Below are 26,412 nucleotides of genomic sequence, written 5' to 3' on the forward strand. Positions count from 1 at the left end.
TATTCTAATCTTTAAATTATGGATATAATAGAGGGAAACATTCCACGTGGGAAAAATATATCTAAAAACAAAGATGATGTGACTTACCAAACGAAAGTGCTGGCAGGTCGATAGACACACAAACAAACACAAACATACACACAAAATTCAAGCTTTCGCAACCAACGGTTGCTTCATCAGGAAAGAGGGAAGGAGAGGGAAAGACAAAAGGATGTGGGTTTTAAGGGAGAGGGTAAGGAGTCATTCCAGTCCCGGGAGCGGAAAGACTTACCTTAGGGGGAAAAAAGGACAGGTATCCACTCGCACACACGCCCATATCCAACCGCACATACACAGACACAAGCAGACATTTTTAGGCATGTTTGCGGAGGGAATGTAAATAAAACTTAATGAGGTCGTTGTGGGGGTGTTCTGAGGGTGACATGGTATTAGAAGGTGGAAAGTGTAACATGAGGCTGAAATGAAAATAAAAATATATGGGGAGAGATAAAGGTGAACTAGATAGCAACTGGAGATCTGGTGTGAAAAAAGGCAAAAAAGTGTTGGTTAAAGCTGGGCTATGTTGATCCTGTGGTGAACTTAGGTTGGTAGACACCGATGTGCACAAAGGTTAGGTGGTTGTGTTGCCGCCAAAACACGTTAATGGGTGGAGAAATTCGGGAAAATTTCGAAAAAAACTGCGTGAAAATGTATTAAAAGGAGTGGTTTTGTGGTGGCAGATTATGAAAATGAGGCTAACAATTGTCTGTCGAAGAAATAATGACGTTAAAACCTGTGGGAAGCGGCTAAAAATGATCAGTGATGTGGGAAAAACGGAAATGGAAATAAAGCGAAAGTTATTAGAACTAGCCGAAATGGTTGTTTAATAGGTGAAAGGAACTGTTTGTGAACTAGAACCAGTGGATTTTATAGCAGCGGTAGTGTTGAAAGTGAAAAAAAAAAATTTTTTTTGGTTATGGTTTGGAAGTGCGTTACGCATTATTGAGTATATATAGCCGGGATAAAATTGTATAGTAGATTACGGTAAAAAGGAGAAGGTGAATACAAAGTGAAACTAGTGGCAAAAACAAACAGAAAATAAGACGACAGAAAAGATTTCGAAATGCAACAGTGACAATAACAAACGTAAGTGTTGGGTTCAAATTAATGATATGGATATAATAGAGGGAAACATTCCACGTGGGAAAAATATATCTAAAAACAAAGATGATGTGACTTACCAAACGAAAGCGCTGGCAGGTCGATAGACACACAAACAAACACAAACATACACACAAAATTCAAGCTTTCGCAACCAACAGTTGCTTCATCAGGAAAAAGGGAAGGAGAGGGAAAGACGAAAGGTGTGGGTTTTAAGGGAGAGGGTAAGGAGTCATACCAATCCCGGTAGCGGAAAGACTTACCTTAGTGGGAAAAAAGGACAGGTATACACTCGCACACACACCCATATCCAACCGCACATACACAGACACAAGCAGACATTTTCCCTCTCCTTTGCTCTTTCCTGATGAAGCAACCGTTGGTTGCGAAAGCTTGAATTTTGTGTGTATGTTTGTGTTTGTTTGCGTGTCTATCGACCTGCCAGCGCTTTCGTTTGGTAAGTCGCATCATCTTTGTTTTTAGATATATCTAATCTTTAAATTCCTAGACAATATCCGTGATGAAAGTAATCTATTTAGTGAGAAGTAGCACGCATTTCCCACCCGTAATCTCTTTTTCAGTTCGGATTCAATCACATTTCTGGAAGTGATGTCCACGCCTAGATACTTAAATGTGTTCACTTTTTTAAACTGCATGTCTCCAACTCTTAACATTTCTGGATCTACTGCTGTAGCCATTCTCTATGAAGACTAATAACTCTCTACTTACTATTAGCTAACACTTGGTTTAAGAATCATGAAAGAAGGTTGTATACGTGGAAGAGGCCTAGAGACACTGGAAGGTTTCAGATAGAATATATATAAGTAAGACAGAGATTTAGGAATCAGGTTTTAAATTGTAAGACATTTCCAGGGGCAGATGTGGATTCTGACCATAAACAATTGGCTATGAACAGTGGATTAAAACTGAAGAAACTGCAAAAAGGTGGGAATTTAAGGAGATGGGACCTGGATAAACTGAAAGAAACACAGATTGTAGAGAGTTTTGGAGAGAGCATTAGGGAACAATTCACAAGAACAGGGGAAAGAAACATATTAGAAAAAGAATGGGTGGCTTTGAGAGAAGAAATTAAATAGTGACGGCAGCAGAGGTTCAAGTAAGTGAAAAGATTAGGGCTAGTAGAAATCCTTGGGTAACAGAAGAAATACTGAATTTAACTGATCAAAGGAGAGAATATAAAAATGCAGTAAATGAAGCAGGCAATAATGAATACAAACATCTCAAAAATGAGATCGACAGTAAGTGCAAAATAGGTAAGCAGAGATGGCTAGAGGACAAATGTAAGGATGTAGAGGCATGTATCACTAGGGGTAAGATAGGTATTGCCTATAGGAAAATTAAAGAGACCTTTGGAGAAAATAGAACCACTTGTATGAATATCAAGAGCTCAGATGGAAAACCAGTTCCAAGCAAAGAAGGGAAAGCAGAAAGGTGGAAGGAGTATATAGATGGTCTGTACAAGGCAATGTACTTGAGGGCAATATTATGGAAATGGAATGGGACATAAGTGAAGATGAAATGGAAGATATGATAATACGTGAAGAATTTGAAAGAGCACTGGAAGACCTAAGTCGAAACAAGGGCCCAGGAGTAGACAACTTTCCATTAGAACTACTGATAGCCTTGGCAGAGCCAGCCCTGACAAAACTCTACCATCTGGTGAGCAAGATGTCTGAGACAGGCAAAATACCCTCATACATCAAGAAGAATATAATAATTCCAATCCCATAGAGACAACGTGCTGATAGGTGTGAAAATTACCGAAATATCAGTTTAATAAGTTATGGCTGCAAAACACTGACATGAATTCTTTACAGATGAGTGGAAAAACTGGTAGAAGATGACCTTAGGGAAGATCAGTTTGGATTCCATAGAAATGTTGGAACATGTGAGGCAATACTGACCCTATGACTTATCTTAGAAGATAAATTAAGGAAAGGCAAACCTACATTTCTAGACTTAGATAAATCTTTTGACTGGAATACTCTCTTTGAAATTCTGAAGGTGACAGAGATTAAATACAGGGAGTGAAAGGCTATTTACAATTTGTACCAAAACCAGATGGCAGTTATAAGAGTGGAAGGGCAAGAAAGGGAAGCAGTGGTTGGGAAGGAAGTGAGACATGGATGTAGCTTATCCCTGATGTTATTCAATCTATACATTGAGTAAGCAGTAAAGGAAACAAAAGAAAAATTCAGAGTAGGAATTAAAATCCATGGAGAAGAAAACTTTGAGGTTTGCTGATCACATTGTAATTCTGTCAGACCTGGAAGAGGTGTTGAACAGAATGTACAGTGTCTTGAAAGGAGGTATAAGATGAAATCAATGAAAGCAAAAAGGGGATAATGGAATGAAACCTAATTAAATCAGGTGATGCTGCGGTAACTGGATTAGGAAATTAGACACTTAAAGTAGTAGATGAGTATTGCTTTTTGGAGAGAAAAATAACTGATGATGGTCAAAGTAGGGAGGATATAAAATGTAGACTGGCAATGGCAAGAAAGCATTTCTGAAGAAGAGAAAATTGTTAGCATCGAGTATAGATTTAAGTGTCAGGAAATCTTTTCTCAAAGTATTTGTATGTAGTGTAGCCATGTATGGATGTGAAACATGTACAATAAATAGTTTAGACAAAGAATAGAATCTTTCAAAATGTGGTGTTACAGAAGAACGCTGAAGATTAGATGGGTAGATCATGTAACTAATGAGGATGTAGTAAACAGAATTGCGAAGTAGAGAAATTCGTGGCTTGACTTGTATAGAAGAAGGGGTTGGTTGGTTGGAGATGTTCTGAGGCATCAAGCCAATTTAGTATTGGAGGGCAATGTGGAGGGTAAAATCCATAGAGGGAGACCAACAGATGAATACACTAAGCAGATTCAGAACAATGTAGGGTGCAGTAGTTACTTGGAAATGAAGAAGCTTGCACAGGATAGAGTAGCATGGAGAGCTGTATCATACCAGTCTGTGGACTGAAGACCACAACAACAACAACTATTAAAATTGGAAATTTGTGGTTAGTTCTATGGGACCAAACTGCTGAGGTCATCAGTCCCTAACCTTAGACACTACTTAATCTAACTTAAACTAATTTATGCTAAGGACAACACACACACCCATGCCCAAGGGAGGATTCGAACCTCCACCGGGGGGAGCCGAACGAACTGGGACAAAGAGTCTGAGACTGTGCAGCTACCCACCCGGCCAACAACTATTAGGACTGACAAAATAATCATATATTTATGTCATTTGTGGAACTTGAAATTATAAATTTTCTATCCTATTTCCCTTGTTCATTCTTACTGTTATAGCCCTTTCCAGTTGAGTCCACTCAATCGTGCACATTCGTTCTTCATTTTAGGTTTTTTTTATTCTGGGCTGAGTCTCTTCTCATGCTTCTAACCAACGTCCAATGATAGTGCACTAAGTATTTTACTTAGCACTCACCATTATTAGGACACCAGTCATCTAAATGTATATATGTGACTGCCAAGGAAAACATGGCAAATTTCTACTATCTTACTATACTTCATGAAGTGAATATCACAGAGAATATCATCACACAGCTGAGGACAATGAATCCCACAGAAACAGAAAAAAAGAATCTCAGATAAAAGAAAACATATATTTTTAATATCCATTCAAGTGGTTCGATGCACCAGATATGGAAATAACTACTTATACTGCAACAGGAGACACATTTATTGATGATATAATTCAAAGAGTCCTCCCCCCATGAACCATGGACCTTGCCGTTGGTGGGGAGGCTTGCGTGCCTCAGCGATACAGATGGCCGTACTGTAGGTGCAACCACAACGGAGGGGTATCTGTCGAGAGGCCAGACAAACATGTGGTTCCTGAAGAGGGGCAGCAGCCTTTTCAGTAGTTGCAGGGGCAACAGTCTGGATGATTGACTGATCTGGCCTTGTAACATTAACCAAAACGGCCTTGCTGTGCTGGTACTGCGAACGGCTGAAAGCAAGGGGAAACTACAGCCGTAATATTTCCCGAGGACATGCAGCTCTACTGTATGATTAAATGATGATGGCGTCCTCTTGGGTAAAATATTCCGGAGGTAAAATAGTCCCCCATTCGGATCTCCGGGCGGGGACTACTCAGGAGGACGTCGTTATCAGGAGGAAGAAAACTGGCGTTCTACGGATCGGAGCGTGGAATGTCAGATCACTTAATCGGGCAGGTAGGTTAGAAAATTTAAAAAGGGAGATGGATAGGTTAAAGTTAGATATAGTGGGAATTAGTGAAGTTCAGTGGCAGGAGGAACAAGACTTTTGGTCAGGTGATTACAGGGTTATAAATACAAAATCAAATAGGGGTAATGCAGGAGTAGGTTTAATAATGAATAAAAAAATAGGAGTGCGGGTTAGCTACTACAAACAGCATAGTGAACACATTATTGTGGCCACGATAGACACAAAGCCCATGCCTACTACAATAGTACAAGTTTATATGCCAACTAGCTCTGCAGATGATGAAGAAATAGATGAAATGTATGAAGGTAGTGAAGGGAGACGAAAATTTAATAGTGATGGGTGACTGGAATTCGTCAGTAGGAAAAGGGAGAGAAGGAAACATAGTAGGTGAATATGGATGGGGAGGAAGGAATGAAAGAGGAAGCCGCCTTGTAGAATTTTGCACAGAGCATAACTTAATCATAGCTAACACTTGGTTCAAGAATCATGAAAGGAGGCTGTATACATGGAAGAAGCCTGGAGATACTGACAGGTTTCAGATAGATTATATAATGGTAAGACAGAGATTTAGGAACCAGGTTTTAAATTGTAAGACATTTCCTCGGGCAGATGTAGATTCTGACCACAATCTATTGGTTATGAACTGCAGATTGAAACTGAAGAAACTGCAAAAAGGTGGGAATTTAAGGAGATGGGACCTGGATAAACTGAAAGAACCAGAGGTTGTACAGAGTTTCAGGGAGAGCATTAGGGAACAATTGACAGGAATGGGGGAAAGAAATACAGTAGAAGAAGAATGGGTAGCTCTGAGGGATGAAGTAGTGAAGGCAGCAGACGATCAAGTAGGTAAAAAGACGCGGGCTAATAGAAATCCTTGGGTAACAGAAGAAATATTGAATTTAATTGATGAAAGGAGAAAATATAAAAATGCAGTAAATGAAGCAGGCAAAAAGGAATACAAACGTCTCAAAAATGAAATCGACAGGAAGTGCAAAATTGCTAAGCAGGGATGGCTAGAGGACAAATGTAAGGATGTAGAGGCTTGTCTCACTAGGGGTAAGATAGATACTGCCTACAGGAAAATTAAAGAGACTTTTGGAGATAAGAGAACCACTTGTATGAACATCAAGAGCTCAGATGGCAACCCAGTTCTAAGCAAAGAAGGGAAAGCAGAAAGGTGGAAGGAGTATATAGAGGGTTTATACAAGGGTGATGTACTTGAGGACAATATTATGGAAATGGAAGAGGATGTAGATGAAGATGAAATGGGAGATAAGATACTGCGTGAAGAGTTTGACAGAGCACTGAAAGACCTGAGTCAAAACAAGGCCCCGGGAGTAGACAACATTCGATTAGAACTACTGATGGCCTCAGGAGAGCCATTCATGACAAAACTCTACCATCTGGTGAGCATGATGTATGAGACAGGCGAAATACCCTCAGACTTTAAGAAGAATATAATAATTCCAATCCCAAAGAAAGCAGGTGTTGACAGATGTGAAAATTACCGAACTATCAGTTTAATAAGTCACAGCTGCAAAATACTAACGCGAATTCTTTACAGACGAATGGAAAAACTGGTAGAAGCCGACCTCGGGGAAGATCAGTTTGGATTCCGTAGAAATGTTGGAACACGTGAGGCAATACTGACCTTACGACTTATCTTGGAAGAAAGATTAAGAAAAGGCAAACCTACGTTTCTAGCATTTGTAGACTTAGAGAAAGCTTTTGACAATGTTGACTGGAATACTCTCTTTCAAATTCTGAAGGTGGCAAGGGTAAAATACAGGGAGCGAAAAGCTATTTACAATTTGTACAGAAACCAGATGGCAGTTATAAGAGTCGAGGGGCATGAAAGGGAAGCAGTGGTTGGGAAAGGAGTGAGACAGGGTTGTAGCCTCTCCCCGATGTTATTCAATCTGTATATTGAGCAAGCAGTAAAGGAAACAAAAGAAAAATTCGGAGTAGGTATTAAAATTCATGGAGAAGTAGTAAAAACTTTGAGGTTTGCCGATGACATTGTAATTCTGTCAGAGACAGCAAAGGACTTGGAAGAGCAGTTGAACGGAATGGACAGTGTCTTGAAAGGAGGATATAAGATGAACATCAACAAAAGCAAAACGAGGATAATGGAATGTAGTCAAATTAAGTCGGGTGATGCTGAGGGAATTAGATTAGGAAATGAGACACTTAAAGTAGTAAAGGAGTTTTGCTATTTAGGGAGTAAAATAACCGATGATGGTCGAAGTAGAGAGGATATAAAATGTAGACTGGCAATGGCAAGGAAAGCGTTTCTCAAGAAGAGAAATTTGTTAACATCGAATATAGATTTAGGTGTCAGGAAGTCGTTTCTGAAAGTATTTGTATGGAGTGTAGCCATGTATGGAAGTGAGACATGGACGATAACTAGTTTGGACAAGAAGAGAATAGAAGCTTTCGAAATGTGGTGCTACAGAAGAATGCTGAAGATAAGGTGGGTAGATCACGTAACTAATGAGGAGGTATTGAATAGGATTGGGGAGAAGAGAAGTTTGTGGCACAACTTGACTAGAAGAAGGGATCGGTTGGTAGGACATGTTCTGAGGCATCGAGGGATCACAAATTTAGCATTGGAGGGCAGCGTGGAGGGTAAAAATCGTAGAGGGAGACCAAGAGATGAATACACTAAGCAGATTCAGAAGGATGTAGGTTGCAGTAGGTACTGGGAGATGAAGAAGCTTGCACAGGATAGAGTAGCATGGAGAGCTGCATCAAACCAGTCTCAGGACTGAAGACCACAACAACAACAATTCAAAGAGTAGTAAATCATTGCTATAATTTGCATTAATGGAATGCTAAAACGTCATGCATGACTGTGACTGTTCCTTTAATGTGCCAACATCAAAATATTGTCCCCATACAAAAAGTAAAAAAACGCGTGTGAGAAACTTCCTGATGGAGTAAAATTGTGTTCCAGACTGAGACTCATATTCTGACCATTGTCTTTGAGGAGATATGCTCTTACTAATTCTTTTTATTACATTTATGATACAAAGTCACTTAAATAATTGGTAATATTAAATTTTCTAAATTGCCAAAGAGTCAAATAATCCAAAAAAGTCTTTGTGCCCTTTATATAGTTCACTCTCATTTGTAGCTGGCTCTGGTGTGTAATGCACCTTTGAGCCATTATGGTCACCCTGCATCTTTCAGTCCTATAGCACAAGTCCAGGGAGTCACAGTCTAGGTTGTCACAGAATTTCTAAAGTTTCTGGTTCATGTCATCCACCTACCTCAAAACCAAAGCTCCACAGCTCAGACTCAAGGTAACAGGTTTCATATCTTACAATGTATCCCACAAACTGCTCTCAACATGTGTATTTAATTACTGCTTAGATGACCTGTTCAACATACTGAATGAACCCCTGGGCAAATACACTGAGTTCACAATAATCTTTCCATCCCCTGTCATCAGTTCCCCATAGGGTGCCATTATTTGCTATTCATTATTAAACCTACCCACAGCAAATTTCTGTACATGATTTGACCCAACACAGAATGTTGAAAGCTTTCAAGCACAAGAAGTGTTCATTCTATCTCAGGTTCACATGGGTATGAACTTCACATGTTAATTGTTGGCAGGGGTACAGATGTAGTACCTTCAACTCTCTCCTCTCACTTCTTCTTCGGTAGGCATTACTGAATGTAGCCTGCTTTGAGTATTTCAGGCATATCTGTTTGATGTAGTTCACCCTGCCTCGAGTTCTCACCAGCAGTCACACCAAGAATTTCTGTCAACTCATTCCATGTCTGTGAACTTGATTGTAGGTGAGCAGGTTGGCCTTCAAAATAAACTGTTTTGATACACATTTTGCACCACCTGCATAGTAGTGGATGTGTGTGATCTTAGATTTGAGGGGGGCAGTTAATGAAATGAAATGTCGTGTAGCTAGGGCCTCCCATCAGGTAGATCGGTCGCAAGGTGCAAGTTTTTTTAGTTGTCACCACGTCGATGACTTGTATGTTGATGAGGATGATACGGTGATGAAGACAACACAACACCCTGTCCCCAAGTGGAAAAAATCTCTGACTCAGCAGGGAATTGAATCTTGGCCCCTCATATGGCATTCTGACATGCTGACCACTCACTAAGCTATGGAGGCGAACAATGAAAGAATAAGTCTTATATATAAATATATAGAAAATCCAGTTAAAACAATAATAAAAATAAAGGAAACGTTCTGGAAGATTTAAACCGCCAGACCATACATTGAACCTGGGACCTTTGCCTGCCACTGACAAGTGCTCTACCAACTGAGCTATCCAAGCACAACTCAGGACCCAATCTTATAGTGTCACTTCTGCCAGTACCTTCTACCCTACCTCCCAAACTTATCAAACATTCTCCTGCATCCTTTGTGGTGCTAGCACTCCTGGAAGAAAATGTATTGTGAAGAAATGACCTATTTCACAGCCTGTGGGATTGATTCCATTACAACTTTTCTCTCTGCAGTGGAGCATGTGCTGTCAAGATCCCAGGTTTGAGCCCTGGCCTGGCACACAGTCTGAATCTGTTCACAAGTTTCAAATCAGCACACTCTCCTCTGCAGAGTGAAGACTCATTCTACAAAATAAAGGAAATCAGTTCAAAAGTGTACATCTGTGAAATCAAAATCTGCTACTGAGTAACTTTCAGTATTGTGTTGCTCCATCCAGCTATTTAACATGACTGGATCCTCCTCACCATGCTGTACACAAGGTAGTCTAGACATTCCTGCTCACATTGACACCACTCTTTGACAGTACCACTCCTGAGCTCATACAGTGAGTAAATGCAGTTCCAGTGATGACACACTGTAGTTTTCAACTGGTCCAAAGCATGCTCAATTGGTAGCAGACAAGATACAGCACACTATTCCATTCAGTTGATCCCAGCCTCTAAGAGGAAGTTGTTCATGAGATAGATGCTGTTTTCTCATGCATTATTATCATCTTAAAAGACAAACCCATTGCTGAAGTATGGAGTAGGTTGGAGGATCCTGTCCAGCTAATGTAGAGCCCTCAAAGCACTCTTAATAGTGGTGAGAGGTATCCAGCATTCACACATGACACCAGTCCAAAACATTACTGACCCTCCTCCCTGCCAGGGCTTCTGTACTGTTGTTTGTGATGGACTCCTGAATTGACCATGTAGACACATTTGCCCACAGTGTTGGTTAACACTGGTATCCAGTTGTCTCTAACAAGTCAACATGCAGTTCTCTTGCTTTCTCTCCTGGGTATCTATGAGCCAAAATTTGTAGTTAGGACCCATCCACTGGTATTGTTGACCATTACACAAGTACTACAAGGTAGAGTGATCTTCAGTGTATTGCATTTCATGACAATGGTTAAATGTCTGAATGACACATGCTGGCATTGTGTTAATTCAATGGGAAATTTGGTGACAGACCTTCTTGCTGTAAAGTGACAATATGCATACGGTCTACTTTTTAAAATGCCCTTTAAGGTATCTTGACAGACTGAGCTGTGTACAAAATCCACACTGATCCATTCACAATCAGAGGCACAGCACATTCTGTTGGAATGTGCTGACAGTGAAAATTAAGTTTTACTCCATTATGCAGACAGCTGTGTGTAGTTGTTTGTTGTGATCGAAGCAGTACTGAAACACAGGTCCTTGATCAAAAATCACAGACTGCACAAGTCATTAAAGTGACACAAAAATATTTTTGGGCATCTTCAAATGAAAACTGAACATAACTTACAGAAGAATTTCTTGTGCATTTCAAGAATTATAAGAGAGTGCTTCACAAAATCATAAAAGAAGCTAAAAAAACAACAAATGATCACCATATAAAAATGGCCAGGAACAAAATGAAAGCCATGTGGAAGATAGTCAGAGAACAAGTAGGAAATGAGACCTCCCAAAATGTAAATCTCCAGGTAATCCAAGATGGCAAAAAAATTACAAATCCAGAAGAAGTAGCCAATGCTTTTAATACATACTTTGCAAATATTAGTGAAATATTACTATCTGACATAAAATCTTCAAATAAAAATCCTGCTACAACACCATCAAATCAAAATAGAAACTGCAACTTCCTATTTCTTACTCCAACCAACCCTAAGGAAATTATACTATCAATTAGAGAGTTAAAAACAAAATTTTCAATAGGTGTGGATGAGATTCCAGATTATGTCATTAAAAATGTGGGGGACCTCATTGGAATACCATTAGCCCACATTTTGAACAGTTCATTAACAAATGGAGTCTTTCCTTCCTGCTTAAAGACAGTGAAACTAAAACCACTGTTCAAAAAGGGAATTATACTATCAATTAGAGAGTTAAAAACAAAATTTTCAACAGGTGTGGATGAGATTCCAGATTGTGTCATTAAAAATGTGGGGGACCTCATTGGAATACCATTAGCCCACATTTTCAACAGTTCATTAACAAATGGAGTCTTTCCTTCCTGCTTAAAGACAGTGAAACTAAAACCACTGTTCAAAAAGGGTAAGAAAAAAGACATAGCCAATTATAGACCTATTGCCTTGCTATCTATTTTCGAAAATACTGGAAAAAAATTTTCATAAGAGGTTGCTAGATTTTCTAGAAAAGTGCAAAATATTATCCACAACCCAACATGGCTTCCGGAAAGGCCGATCAACAGAAACAGCAATATATGAATTTCTGGGTGAAGTACTCGAAAAAATTGATAGTGGACAAAAAGTAACTGGCGTATGCCTTGATCTGTCTAAGGCTTTTGACATCATAGACCACACTCTATTGCTGCAGAAGCTTGAAAGAATTGGTATCAGAGGTATGCCTAACAGCTGGCTTAGATCATATCTTACTGACCACAAGCAAGTAGTAGAAATACATTTTCACAAAGAAAATAAATCAACAAGACACTATTCTGATTATAAAGCAGTAAAATATGGAGTACCGCAGGGCTCGGTACTGGGCCCCATCCTATTTTTGATATATATAAATGACCTAACATCAACCAACCAGTACCATAGCACTATCCAGTTTGCAGATGACACAAGCATATTAGTCAGTGGGAAGACTGCAGAGATGAGGCATTAACAAATGTTGTAAACTGGTTCAACCAAAACAAACTAATAATAAATAAAACAGCAGCATTAAATTTTCATAATATCAAGAGAAACATTGAAGAGGATATAAGAATTCAGATGTCAGACACGGATATTGCAAGTGTGCCTCATACAAAATTTCTGGGGGTCTGGCTACAGGATAATCTTAGATGGGAAACTCACATTGACAACATATTAAAGAAGCTAAGTACCATGTGTTATTTAATGAGAGTGCTAGAAAACTGCTGTCATAAGGGCTGTCTAATGACAGTTTACAATTCTAATATACATTCTGTCCTAAAATATGGGATCACTTTTTGGGGTAACTCGCCATCCTGCCTAAAACTCTTCAGGATAAAAAGAATAGTGAGAATCATGGCTGGAATAAAAAGGAACAAACCATGTAGACCATTATTTAAAAGGATGGGGATTCTTCCCCTTCCATGTATTTTCCTATTTGAAAGTGCAATGTTTATAAAGAAATATACAATAACAAATCCTAGTATCCTCCCCAAAAATGAAAATGTTCATCATCATAATACAAGACAGAAAACTGACTTTCATGTACTCCATACAAAAACCAGTTTGTGCCAAAAAGGAACATTACACCATGGAAAATTATCTACAATAAATTGCCAAGAGAAATTAAAGTAAAGACTGATGTAAAAAATTTTAAAACAGCATTAAAAGAATATCTGTTGACACATTGCTTTTATAGTGTGGAAGAGTTCCTCCAAAATCCTCGAGAGTCTAAGTGATGATTATGCAAATACTGTAACCATTAATATTGGCCTATTAATACATTCAGATGTAATTCTCAACTTTCTAATGGGGTTCAAGTATAAGTTGTATACCGACTTGCCCAGTATATGAAGTAAAATTCTGTGAATGTAATTCTCTAGTGTACATATCAATTCATAGTGTAGAAGAGTTCCTCAAAAATCCTTAGAGCTTAAGTGAGGATCATGCAAATACTGTAATCATTAATATTGGCTTATACATGTATTCTGTTGTAAACTTCAAGTTTCTAATGTGGTTTAATTATAACTTACACATTGACTTGCCCAGTATATGAAATGCTGTAAAATTTTGTGAACATAATTTTCTAGTTTCTAAAGTGTTTTAATTGTAAGATATTTTTGACCTGTCCAATATCTGATGTGCTGTACTGTACATGTAAGATTTACTGGATCAATAAATACAATACAACTTATTAGAATATTATGGAAAAAAGAGAGAGAGAGAGAGTGAGAGAGAAAAGCAAAAATTATAAATTCAATGAGAAAGAAGTGGAGCACTCACTTACTATTGCCATAACAATATGAGCAGGTGGCAATGAAACACAGCTATTTAACATTTAAAACTGAATGAGTAGTAGCTTTTATCAAAGTACCAACTTCCTTGAAAAAATTCCTGCATTAAATTTAATCTGTGTTAACACAAATAGTTTACAGCAATTTAATGATAATTAATAATTAATGTTATTTATAACAATTGCTTCTATTTGTTAGTGTAGAAATAGAATCGTTTCAGATCTCTGTATGTTCTTATCAATGATGGGATATGGTGAACATTATGAATGAATGAATGGATGTTTGGCCTGTTACGAGATGCTGACATTCATAGTATGCCAAAAGCTTCAGGGAACATAAAACTAAATTAAAATAAGCAAATGGAGCGCTCTCCCAATGTGTGTAGGTAAATGGAGCACTCTTCTGAAATGTGTGGTTAAATGGAGCACTGTGAACTTATCTGTGTATAAGAGTGGTTTTATAAGTCTGGTAAAAAAGCAAGAAAAACTGTTTTTCCATAAACAACTCACCTTGCTTCTTGACATAGTCTCCATTGAGGGATAAACACTTAGTCCAGTAATCTTCCAGCTTTTTATCCCATTCCAAAAACCGGTTCTATCAAACTCTCCAAAATACTCATTGACTGCAACTAACCATTCCCCATTTGATGAAAATTTCTTCCCTGTATCAAACTAGAAAATGGGAAGAAGTCACTTCAGGCCAAGTCTGTTGTATAGAGTCAATGAGGAAACAATTAAAAGCCCAATTTATCCACTATTGCTGAGGGCTGGTGCATTATCCTGCTGAAAGAACAGTTTTTTGCATGCCAATTTGCTCTTTTTTCAGCCAACTCACGTTTCAGATGACCTTACATGAAGATAATAGTGTCCAGTTATGATTTTGCGTTTTTCCAAGTAATCTATGAGGATTATTCCTTGGTAATCCCAAAAAAAAGTGGTCATCACCTTACGAACTGACAAAATGGTCTTTGCCTTCTTCAGTGCACTTTCACTAGCCATTGTCCATTGTTTTGACTGTTGTTCTGACTCTAATGTGCACTATAATGATGGATCCAGGTTTCATCAACAGACAAAAATTGACACAAAAAAACTTGCAAATTGCAATTAAACATCACCAAATACTACATTGAAATGTTGTGAAAGATGTGCTTATGGTTGACTGTGAGCAATCGCACCATCCACCTCACACAAAGCTTCTTCATAGTCAATTTCTGTGTGGGCTATAATGCTCTCACTCAGTTGAGATGCCTACAGTCTCAGCAATCTCACGAAGTTTTATTCAGTGGTCTTGCATTATCATATCATGGATTTTGTCAGTGGTTTCCTTTGTGGTGATCTCAGTTGGTTGGCTGTTGCATGCTTCACCTTCAGTCCTTGTCTGGCCTTGTTTAAAATCATTAATCTAAAAGTAAATGGTCTTCAGTGACGGTGCTGAGTCTGCACGAACTTCATTTAGTTCTGTTTTGATTTGTGTGGCAGTTCAACTGTTTGAATGAAAATGTTTAATAATAACACGAAACTTGGTTTTCTCCAGTTTCAGTCACAGTTGACACTCTGACCAATTCAGACAGAAGACAACAATGAACTGTATGCTGGACATTGTTGAAATGCTTTATACGATCCATGAAATAATTCAGCTTACCAACCATGAAGTCACAACAAAAACGTTTCATTCTTTCTTGGAAATTTTCCAGAGTTACCTAACCACCATCATAGGCCTAATGCATTTATAGTCTAGCCAGCAAAGCAAAATTAGGGGAAAAACCATGTAGTCACAAATTTTTGTACAGTGGTAGAAGGGAGTGTCTTGAATAACATATAAAAAGTCCTGAGAGATTGGTTGCGACAGTTGGGGTGGGAGGCATTTAGAAGATCACTTTTTGAAGTTTTTCTTGAATAACCCAAAAACCACAGCTTCTAGCAAGAATGTTTCTCAGCACAAAATTAAACAACATTAAATTTCCAACATAAGAGACTCTATTAATTTTTTCTCTAGAGCTAAGAGCTTCCGCATTTCTGGGGTGGAAAAATCACAGATTATTAAAAAATATTGTCTTAACAGAATAAAATAAATGTTTATTTTTAAATTAAATGGGTTAAATACAAATATTAAATGTATGTACAGTGTCTAAGTGCAGGAGGCCATGTTAAGGAAAAAATTGTCTCCTAGGGGGAGGGTGTTACAGGGCAGATGGGAGTGGAGGGCAGAAGCACAAGGGAAATCAGATTGTGGTAATGCATTTTTCTCCTTCAAACAATTGGTAACTGAATGAGCAGATGATTCCCCACTGTATTTACCCCACTGTGTCACAAGAAGTAAATACTGGGTCCTTCGTAAAGTTATATACACCTTATGAACATTGGTGACACATTGTGCTGACTCGCCTGCGGGATGTTTATGAGTGATGTTTATTTTCAACAAAGTGCATTAATGCTGCATGTGATGCAGATATGAGTTACCAACAATAGTAATGGAATAAATGTATGTGAGCAAAGTATACATAAATCGCTGCACACTGTTCTATACTGCTAGAGGGGATATTGCTACTAAGTCATCCTGTATGGCAGCTGTAGTGTGCTTCCAGCAAAGGCAACTTCCCCCATCTCAAGCACTGCTTGCTTTTCAGTTTACAGACTATATCTCGACAGCATTTCTTGTTCATTTCTCTTATGTGAATACACTAAATAACTTCACTGAGAACATGTTTATATGGTGGAATTATTTTCAGTTTATAAAATGATTACTTATTTTCTCAACATGCTGTCAGTTGGAACAGTGACCATTAACCTTAAGAAATAATATATGTTTACCCTACAGCCCCAAGTCTGCCTACTAGCTACTAGTTTAGGTACACAGTACCATCCTCAGGCCTTCTACTGGTATGTAGTAGACACACTTGCTACAATAGGTGTGTCAAATAATTATGTGCACATATTTATGTAGATTCTGTCTACATCCTTTCCTTGTATTATTAGTAATACATAATTACATTCCACATAGTGTTACTGGTAATGCACTTTGTGAGAAATAAACATTCTCCAGGTATGTCTGAGCATTGTGTCACCAGTGATCCATAAGGTGTGGTACGGTGGGTCAGTATAAATTTGTGAAACACCTTTTAGTTGCTTCTTGTGATGCAGTGGGATAAATGGAGTGGCAAATCACCTGCATGCTCTTCAGTTTGCAGATGAATGGAGGAGAGAAATGCACGACCACAATCTGGCAACCTATCGTCTGTTGCCCATCTCCCCCCCCCCAACCCTGCTTATCCTGATACATCCCCAGAACAAAATTTCTCCCTTCATATGATTCTACTGCACTTAAATGTGGTACACATTTAATATTTGTTTTGAACCCACTTAATTTAAAAATAGAAATTGATTTTATACTATCAAAACATTATTTTTAATAACCTGAAGTTTTTCCACCCCATGTAATGTGAAAACTGTTAGCCCTAGAGCAAAAATAATAGGACCACTCTTGTTGGTAATTTAAGGTAGTTTAATTTTGTACTGAAAACAATTTCCCACCAAGCCATGGCTTCTGAGATATTCAAGAAAAACATAGCAAAATGATTTTTAAACCACCCCCAACCCAACACTCATACCCCATTGGTAAGGATTTTTAGTATGTTTCATGGAACTCTCTCCTACCACCTTACAAAAATCTGTGACTACATGAAATTTTTCCACTAATCAATCTTTTTTTTATCTTTGTCAACTGGGCTATCATATAATTGTATTTGAAAATATATTTAACACAATAAATAAACTCCTTTGTAGGTACTCGTATATTTAAAAATATTGATGTATGGTCAACGAGCTGGAAACTGATTAATTTAAACTAAGATACAAAATCAAAGTACTGGAATACTTTGTTGTAAAATTATGTGTAAGCAATAAAAATATGGGATTGTAAATAGACTGGCCATTCTTTTTTAAAGGTTCAGATAGCTGCGCTCATGCTAGAGCACCGGAATATTTTGCAGAATCAATATCATCTGATGAGGGGTTTTGGGGAACCCCTTGTGACAGCTGGACACAATACCTTTTAAATCTTTGTAATAATTCAGGGCCAAAAATAGAAATGGGAGAACATGTGCCTCTGAAGTAAGTGTGTGTCTTATTTTATTTTATTGTTTGTCTTATTTTATTTTTGTTATTTAATTGTTTATTTATTTGTTTTATTTTCATATGGCTAGCATCACATTATATGCTGTGAAACATGTCGACACCAAATATTTTGTACTTTCCTATGAAGAAAAAACTTGAAACAACAAATATGTGTAAACATAAAAAGCAGTCTGGCCAGGAATGATCTAACAATAACTGAGGAAGAACATTATGTTAATGGCTTACGAGAATGATGGGGAGGGATGTATAGAGTTTTGATATTGGTTTTTAAGTGCCTAACTGTTGAGGTCATTAGTCCTTTTATCTTTTTAACAGTTCTTCAGTAGTGATCATGGTTGTCCCTAGGTCGAACTTAATTTAATAATGTAAGAGTAACACAAAATCTATGTGAATAATGTGAAAATGAAGCAGTCAAGTAGCCAATATACTTAAATTTCTAAAGCAGGTGCATGAAATGCCTTTCTGGAAATATGTTGAATGTGTAGTGCAGAGGGTCTCCAGGGGAGGAAGCATATCCCAAGACTGAGTTCCTTGCATAACTCAACAGATTCTTTACCCTTTTATTCATTCACACAAAATGCTGTATAGATTTCATCCTGGGGGACAAATTTCCAGGATGTGGGTGGAATCAAATTATAATCTCGTCATGAAGGGCAGCCTTCCAGGATGTGGGAGGAACTAAATTATGTAATAACTGGCAGAAGTAGTAACTGCAGCCTACTTCTGTACTATATAGTATAAACAAATCATGGTTAGTAATATTCTACTCACTGTACACACAGTAATAATTATGAGTATCTATGTGAATAATGTGAAAATGAAGCAGTCAAGTAGCCAATATACTTAAATTTCTAAAGCAGGTGCATGAAATGCTTTTCTGGAAATATGTTGAATGTGTAGTGCAGAGGGTCTCCAGGGGAGGAAGCATATCCCAAGACTGAGTTCCTTGCATAACTCAACAGATTCTTTACCCTTTTATTCATTCACACAAAATGCTGTATAGATTTCATCCTGGTGGACAAATTTCCAGGATGTGGGTGGAATCAAATTATAATCTCGTCATGAAGGGCAGCCTTCCAGGATGTGGGAGGAACTAAATTATGTAATAACTGGCAGAAGTAGTAACTGCAGCCTACTTCTGTATTATATAGTATAAACAAATCATGGTTAGTAATATTCTACTCACTGTACACACAGTAATAATTATGAATATTACTTCTACAGTCAAAATTTGGTGACTGAGCTTTTTCATCATGAATCATGGGGCTCACTGGATATCTGCTTCAACAGTTGCAAAAACAGGGGTGATTTGAAAATTTCTTGGAACGGAACAGAAAAAAAAGTACTTACATCACTGAAACTTTTTATTAATTTTTCAGTGTAGTCTCCTTGTAGATTAATGCACTTGGTCCAACAATGTTCCAGTGCCTTGATCCCATTTTGAAAATGAGTTCCCTCCAGGCCTGCAAAATAGTTGTAAACTCTGGCTATCAATTCTTCATTTGAAATGAATCTTCATCCACCAAGAAAAATTTTCAGTTTTGCGAAGAGATGGAAATCTGATGGAGCCATATCAGATGAATAAGGCTGGGTGTGGCAACAGTTCATACCTTAGATGTGTAATTTTGCCATGGCGATGGCACATGTGTGCGGGCGAGCATTGTCTTGTTGTGGCACCTGTCTTGCAGATAATTTTTTCATTTCTAATTCTTTAGTTATGATGTGATATGCCCTTTCAGATGACACCTGGGAAGCATGAGCAATTTCATGCACTTTCAATTGGTGATCCTCCATGACCATTTTGTGCACTTTTGCAATGATTTCTGGAGTAGTGACGCATCTTGGCTGACCAATGCGTGGATCGTCATCTAAGCTCTCCTGACCAAATTTAAATTCATTTGTCTACTTGGCAACAGTTGAATATGAAGGAGCAGAGTCCCCCAGTGTATTCTGGAAATTGGCATGAATGTTTTTTGCTTTTGTACCTTTCTTTACGAAGTACTTAATCACTCTTTGAATCTCGATTTTTTCCATCTTCGCAAATCACTATGCGGGAACAATAACAGAGCCATGTTACCATCACAGCTCTCTTCCAAGAGCACTGACATGGCACATGTTTACAGCGACAGTCCAATGAATATCACGTGAAGAACTTGTTGTGCTTGCGCTGACCTCTCGTGATGATTCTGAAAACTTTTCAAACCACACTCGTAAGAGGGATAGAGAGGAGTTCAGCTTCATCTCTCTCTTCAGACTGGCCAGCATGTATACTCAGTGAAAATATAAGGCAAAGGTAGGTGGGCACCATGCATCTGTAGTCTACTTAATTGTTCCTAGTTTGTTAAAAAGGGATGATGGTGATTTGTCATCTTATGCTACAGACTTTTAGGATGAGGTGTCTTGGTTGTAATCAAATGACTCTGCTGAAGATTTTGAGATCTGGATAAGTCTATTGTGGAAGCTTCTTTAGTCTTTCAATCTACAAGTTCATTCCCTCTGAAATTGCTTGTACCCCAGGTAATTAAGAAAAGTGGGGGAAATAATTTATAAAGTTTTGAAACTTAAAGAAACACTCATAAGAGATGTAACAGTAAGAAACACAGAAGTCCCCTCACCTAGCAGGTGAGTGTCCTCCTCTTCTACCACTTATTTCAATTTTTTTTACCTTTCTTCAATTTTTTTTAATAATTCGCTTTTTGGAGACACCTATTATGACAAAGATATTTGCAGGAAATTCAGTTTAAAGACAGTCATATGCATATTTTAAGAAAGATGACTAGGGTTTTGAGACAGTGTGTCTGGAAGATTACAAATCCATTAGCCTATGTGTTTGGCATAATTTTCAACTCTGATTTTAATTTAGATAAATTATTCCTTTGTTTCTCCACAACTGCTTGCCTTTTATGCATATAGATACAAATATGTAGCACATTAATATTAGTACTAAAATCTGAAGGTAAAAAAGAGAGAGAGAGTGTGACATTTATTAATTCAGAACACTCTGCTATGCAATTTTTTGTTCAGTACTATGCACCTTAATATTTATATGGGAAGCAAAATCATTTGTCTTTAGAATTCAACATCTACATCTACATCTATACTCAGCAAACCAAAACAAAGTGCATGGCAGAGGGTATGGCCCATTGTACCAGTTATTAGGGTGTCTTCCCATTCCATTCACTTATGGAGCATAAGCAGAGTGATTGTTTGGATGCCTCTGTGTATGTTGTAATTATTCTAATTTTGTCCTCAAGATCCCTGTGTGAGCAAAACATAGGAGGTTGCAGTATATTCCTAGAGTTATGATTTGAAGTCAGTTCTTGAAGCTTTGTTAGTAGAGTTATGTCTATCTTTAAGAATCTACCAGTTCAGTGTTTTTAGCATCACTGTAACACTCTCCCATTGGTCAAAGAAACATGTAACCATTCATGCTGCCCTTCTCTGTATATGTTCAGTATCACCTGTTGGTCCTATTTGAATGGGTACCTCACACTTGAGCAATATTCTAGAATGAGTTGCATGAATGATTTGTAAGCAATTTCCTTTGTTTACTGATTGCACTTCTCCAGTATTTTACCAATAAGCAAAAGTCTACCACCTTCTTTACCCGCGACTGAGCATATGTGATCATTTCATTTCATATCCCTATAAAGTGTTGCACCCAGGTATTTGTATGAGTTGGTTGATTCTGACTGTGACTCACTGATACTGTAGTCATAGGGCACTATATTTTTATTGTGTGATGTGCACAATTTTATATTTCTGAATATTAGAACAAGTTGCCAATCTTTGGACCACTTGGAAATTTTATCAAGATCTGACTGAATATTTTTGGAGCTTCTTTCAGACTGCACTGCATTATATCTAACTACATCATCTGCAAAAGGTCTGAGGTTACTATTAATATTGTCCACAAGGTCATTAATGTACAACATGAAGTGCAAGGGCCCCAACAGGCTTCCCTGGAGAACATCCAAAGTTACTTCTACATCTGATGATTTAGATTTAATTAACAATTACGGCCTTTATAATACACTTACAATAATTATATGTATAATACCTACAACTAAGGTACCACAATATCTGTTGAATGCATAAGCTGCTGTGCAGGGAAAAATTGGAGTGACTCTGGTGAGGAAACAGTGAGTGAATGGGTAGAGGAACATGTCGCATTGGTTTTTGGGCACCTGAAACTGATTTTGACAATACTTAACACTCAATAAACTTCATCAAGTCGAAATAATACAAAATATTTCCACATACTTAATTAGTCTTTTCATTTACATAAGTGTCTAAGCAAAAAAAAACTGCTAAAATTATGCATTAACAGAATCCTGCTCCAATTCCTTTACAGCTCTCTTCTAAAGATGAACCACTGTTTCTTACTACTACACCCTGTTAGAAAAATGTTCCTCTATTTTCCAAACTTTATAAATTATCTCTTCCATTTACTTTTTTTGGCTAATCTGTATGGAGTATTTTGACCATAACAAAGACCCATTACATAGTGCATTTCAACCAGTAGGTCCTATCATTGTGGTATGAGGATATTATATGGCTAATACTAGTCTAGTTTTTTCATTTATTTATTTATGCCACATTCCATTAAGCCATATTGTGATAAATCACAAGGATGTGGAACAAGTCATGATTACATAACCCAGATATAATACATGTATATAAAAAGACAAAAACGCACCATAAAATTATGAGTAATCTTGATGGTTAAAAATAAATAAAAAGTATTAGCTCAAGTAACATAAAACAATTACTGAAAAAGAAAATACAGTACATTGTCCAACTTACAGTTAAGATGAGTAACAGCAAAACACATTAAAACAAAGTTTCAGGAATAGAAATACCAATGGCAATTTAAAAAAAAAAATCATTGCTTCATCTGCAGGTACTCATCAAGAGAGTAGAAGGAATTTCCCATTAGATATTCTCTTAGTTTACATTTAAAAGTAGGTAAGACATTAATGTGAACTTCAATATCTGAAGGAAGAAAGTTGAAAATTTTTGTGGCAGAATAATGAACACCTTTTTGCACAGGACTTAAATGTTTCATATCCCTGTGTAAATCATTTTTTGGCCTAGTATCATGATCATGACATTCACTATTAGTTTTAAAAAGAGACTGGTTACCAGAAACAAAAATCATCAGAGAAAATATGTATTGAGGGGTGACTGACTGTTAATATTTGTAACTTACAGAACAGATTTCTGTAAGAATATCTTGGATGAACAATGCTCATGATTCTCACAGCTCTCTTCTGTGCAGTAAATACTTTTTTGGCTAAAGGCTGGTTACACCAAAATATTAGCCATATGACGTGATAGAATGAAAATAACCAAAGTACGCATCTTTGATAGCATCCATGTCACAAATAGGGGTGATTACATGCAGAGCATAAGTTGCCACACTGAGCCTTCTATGGAGGTCTAGGATATGCACAGACCAGCTCAGCTTACCATCAATTAGAATGCCCAAGAACTTAGATGATTCACAGTGTAGTATATTTAGTTTGCTACAGTTTAATTGGCATACCTCATTTTCTTGCTGAGATGTATGAAATTGCATAAACTGAGTTTTTCAATACTTAGAATTGATCCATTGTGCTTAAACCAGTCTAGGATGGCAACAAGTACAGCATTATATTTATTAGGTCATTGTTGGTTCGACTTTCAAACAGAATAGTGGTATCATCAGCAAAAAGAGTAAATTTACACCCGATGTCTCTGCAAAGTGGGAGATAAATGATGAAGATAAGAAAAAGCAAAGGTCCCAAAATGGACCTTTGAGGCACTCCACACTTTTATGTTCCCCAATCAGATCAAACAGGACTATCATTGGCACCATTAATTATCACCTTCTGTTTTCTGTATTGTAAATATGATTCAATCCACTAACCAACGCTACCTCCAAGCTAGTGCTTGAAGGCAGCTCATATCAGAGCATGAGATGAAATTCATGCAGTTCAAGCCACAGTACTAAAAGCAGAAAGAAGTTCTGTACCACATTAGCCATTCTTTCTACAGTTTATCATAATATTTGGATTCAAGAATGCAAACTGTACTTAACTCTAAATGTTTGTGGTAGATACATCTTGATTTTGTCAGTATACAGCCACTGCATAGTGGTGTGTGCAAAGTTGCAAAAATTCTTTGTTCAAAGTACGAAAGAGGTGAGTACTGTAGAAGGAAGAGTAGTGAGTGTCTTTCTTTCTTTTTTATTTTTACTTATTTACTTTTTTCCAAGTAGCCATTTTCTCAAAACATACTTATATAAAATAATGTAGAAATAATTACCACAATAATTGGTTGGAGTTGATCAGCACTAGCCATAATATGTTGTTAGTATACACTACTGCAGTAGCTAGTAGTAGTTGGTTCCGCTTGTTGAATTAACTCATTCCACATTCCTGAAGGTTTTCCTTCACGATGGAACTTGCAGAAAGTGATGTGTGTTTGAATGAAAGAATTAATCAGTAAATCAAATCTAGAATAATACCTACCAGCTTAACCACAAAATGCTGCTTATGTCTATTGTCGTGCACAAATACATAATCAACTACTCCATTGTTCCTAGTTCCAATGTGTACAGATCACTTCCAGATAAGGATATTAATTAATTACTGAAAGGATTAGCTGTACACAACAGAATTAGAGTTGTGATCAGTAAAAGTTTTACCAGACAAATTACTTGCCAAGAATGGTACTGTCTGTGCAGTCTAATAAGGAGAGCTGGAGGTCATTACATACAATTACAATTTGCAATCTCATTCCTACTCTGAGCAGATTCATAAAAAGTGCCTGCTGTTTGTTGTTAGAGTTGGGTACCTTCAATGACTTGATATTTGGCATATTGTTACTACATGGTTGACAAACAGGGCCTCTGGTAGCAGCTATTAACAGGGCTTGATAGGAACACTCCCACTGTTAACCTCACAGCACTGTTTTGTATGGGTTACAGTAGGTGTGCTAATGATGGCACTGAATATCCATATTCAAAATATACTCTTGCTCTTTTTTGATCTAGGCATCAGTAATAGAGGAGCCACTGAGTCGCAGACAGGCACAATAAAAAGACTGCTAAACATTTAAGCTTTTCTTTCTACAGAAATAGAAAGCATATACACATGATAATGCATGGAGAGTTCTGGTTGTGAATAACAAATTATTTAGGAATAAATAGGGAATTCAGAAGGCAACATAACTCAGAGCTCTATAAACATATTGAGAGGCTCTCTGACCGTGCAAGAAAAAGAAGGGTAGCTATCTATAGCCATGTTGCAGCATTGCCTCCAAATAGATTGACCAACTTTCTGTTCACATTCTGGGTAAACAAGAAGGTTCATGCCACTTGACTGACAGAAACTGAAAAGGATATTAAAGAACTGGGAATAACTGTTCTCCAGAACAGACAGTCTGTGGGACATACCCTGAAGGAAGCCCAAGGATTTCAGGAAAAGCCTTGAAGGAAAAGTACCCTCTGGACAGAAGAAAGAAAGGAGTTACATTGGCAGCGGGTGTGACAGTACTGGGCAAATATCAGAGCCCAACAGTTGAACAAGCATGGTCCAAAGTAGGCCCATTCAAAAAAAGAAAGAGACATCTCACTGAAAGTCAGAGGTGCTGCACCATGTACAGATATATGAACAAAAGGTACAGAGCTTTGCTTTGCTTGCTTTTGGAATGAAATTCCTTTGTCAAGCTGTAGGAGAAATGTGCAACAAACACACACTCACTCACTCACTCACATGCATATGGCTGTCTCCCTACGTAGTGTGTATTCAACTTTCATTCCAAAGGCTAGCAAAGCAAAGCTCTGTATCTTTTGTTCATGTATCTGTTGAGAGCACAGTGCTTCTGTCTTCTGGTAAGTCATCTCTTTATTCTTAAAAAAGCATACACACATTCACACAAGCACAAATCACACACATATGGCAGCTTTCTCCAACCACTGCGGACTGCAATTGTGTTTGACATGAGCAGTAATCCAGGTTGGGTGATTGGCCTAAGGAGGAGGCCTGGGGTGGAGGAAGGAAGGGATAGCAGGATAGGGGTGTGGGAAGGTGTGTTGCTCACGAGAGTTAGGACACCTTGCTGGGGGTGGGGGTGGGGGTGGGGGTGGGGGGGGGGGGTAGGAGAGATTGAGAAGGGGGTAATGGGGAGCAGAAAAGGAAGAGGAGAGTGGAGAGATGTAGAGAACAGGAAGAGACTAGTGGACACATTTGCAGAATAGAAGGTGCGTGATGCGCTGGAGTGGGAGCTGGGAACTGGATAGAGGACTGAGACTAGTGAAGATTGAAGCCAGAGAGGTTACAGGAACGAACAATATGTGCTAGGGAGAGTTCACACCTGCACCATTCAGAAAAGGTGGTGTTGGTAGGAATGACTGTTTCACAGCTTGCATCATCTCATCATCTGGAATGGCCCTACAAATACTAGCTTTTCTGAATTTCACAAGTGGGAACTCTCCCTACAACATATTCTTCATTCCCACCCATTTCA

At 37.9% G+C, this 26,412-nt stretch overlaps 1 protein-coding gene across 1 annotated transcript in view; it reads left to right on the forward strand.

The window, feature by feature from the left end:
- The window catches only part of LOC126175369 (inactive pancreatic lipase-related protein 1-like), a 141,516-nt gene that overhangs the window by 77,113 nt on the left and 37,991 nt on the right, over positions 1-26,412 (forward strand). The window contains exon 6 of the mRNA XM_049922136.1: positions 17,709-17,874. Coding sequence (XP_049778093.1) covers positions 17,709-17,874 — 166 coding nt within the window. The remainder of the gene's footprint in view (positions 1-17,708; positions 17,875-26,412) is intronic.

Source organism: Schistocerca cancellata, chromosome 3 (assembly GCF_023864275.1).
Source record: "Schistocerca cancellata isolate TAMUIC-IGC-003103 chromosome 3, iqSchCanc2.1, whole genome shotgun sequence".
Taxonomy (NCBI): Eukaryota; Metazoa; Arthropoda; class Insecta; order Orthoptera; family Acrididae; genus Schistocerca; species Schistocerca cancellata.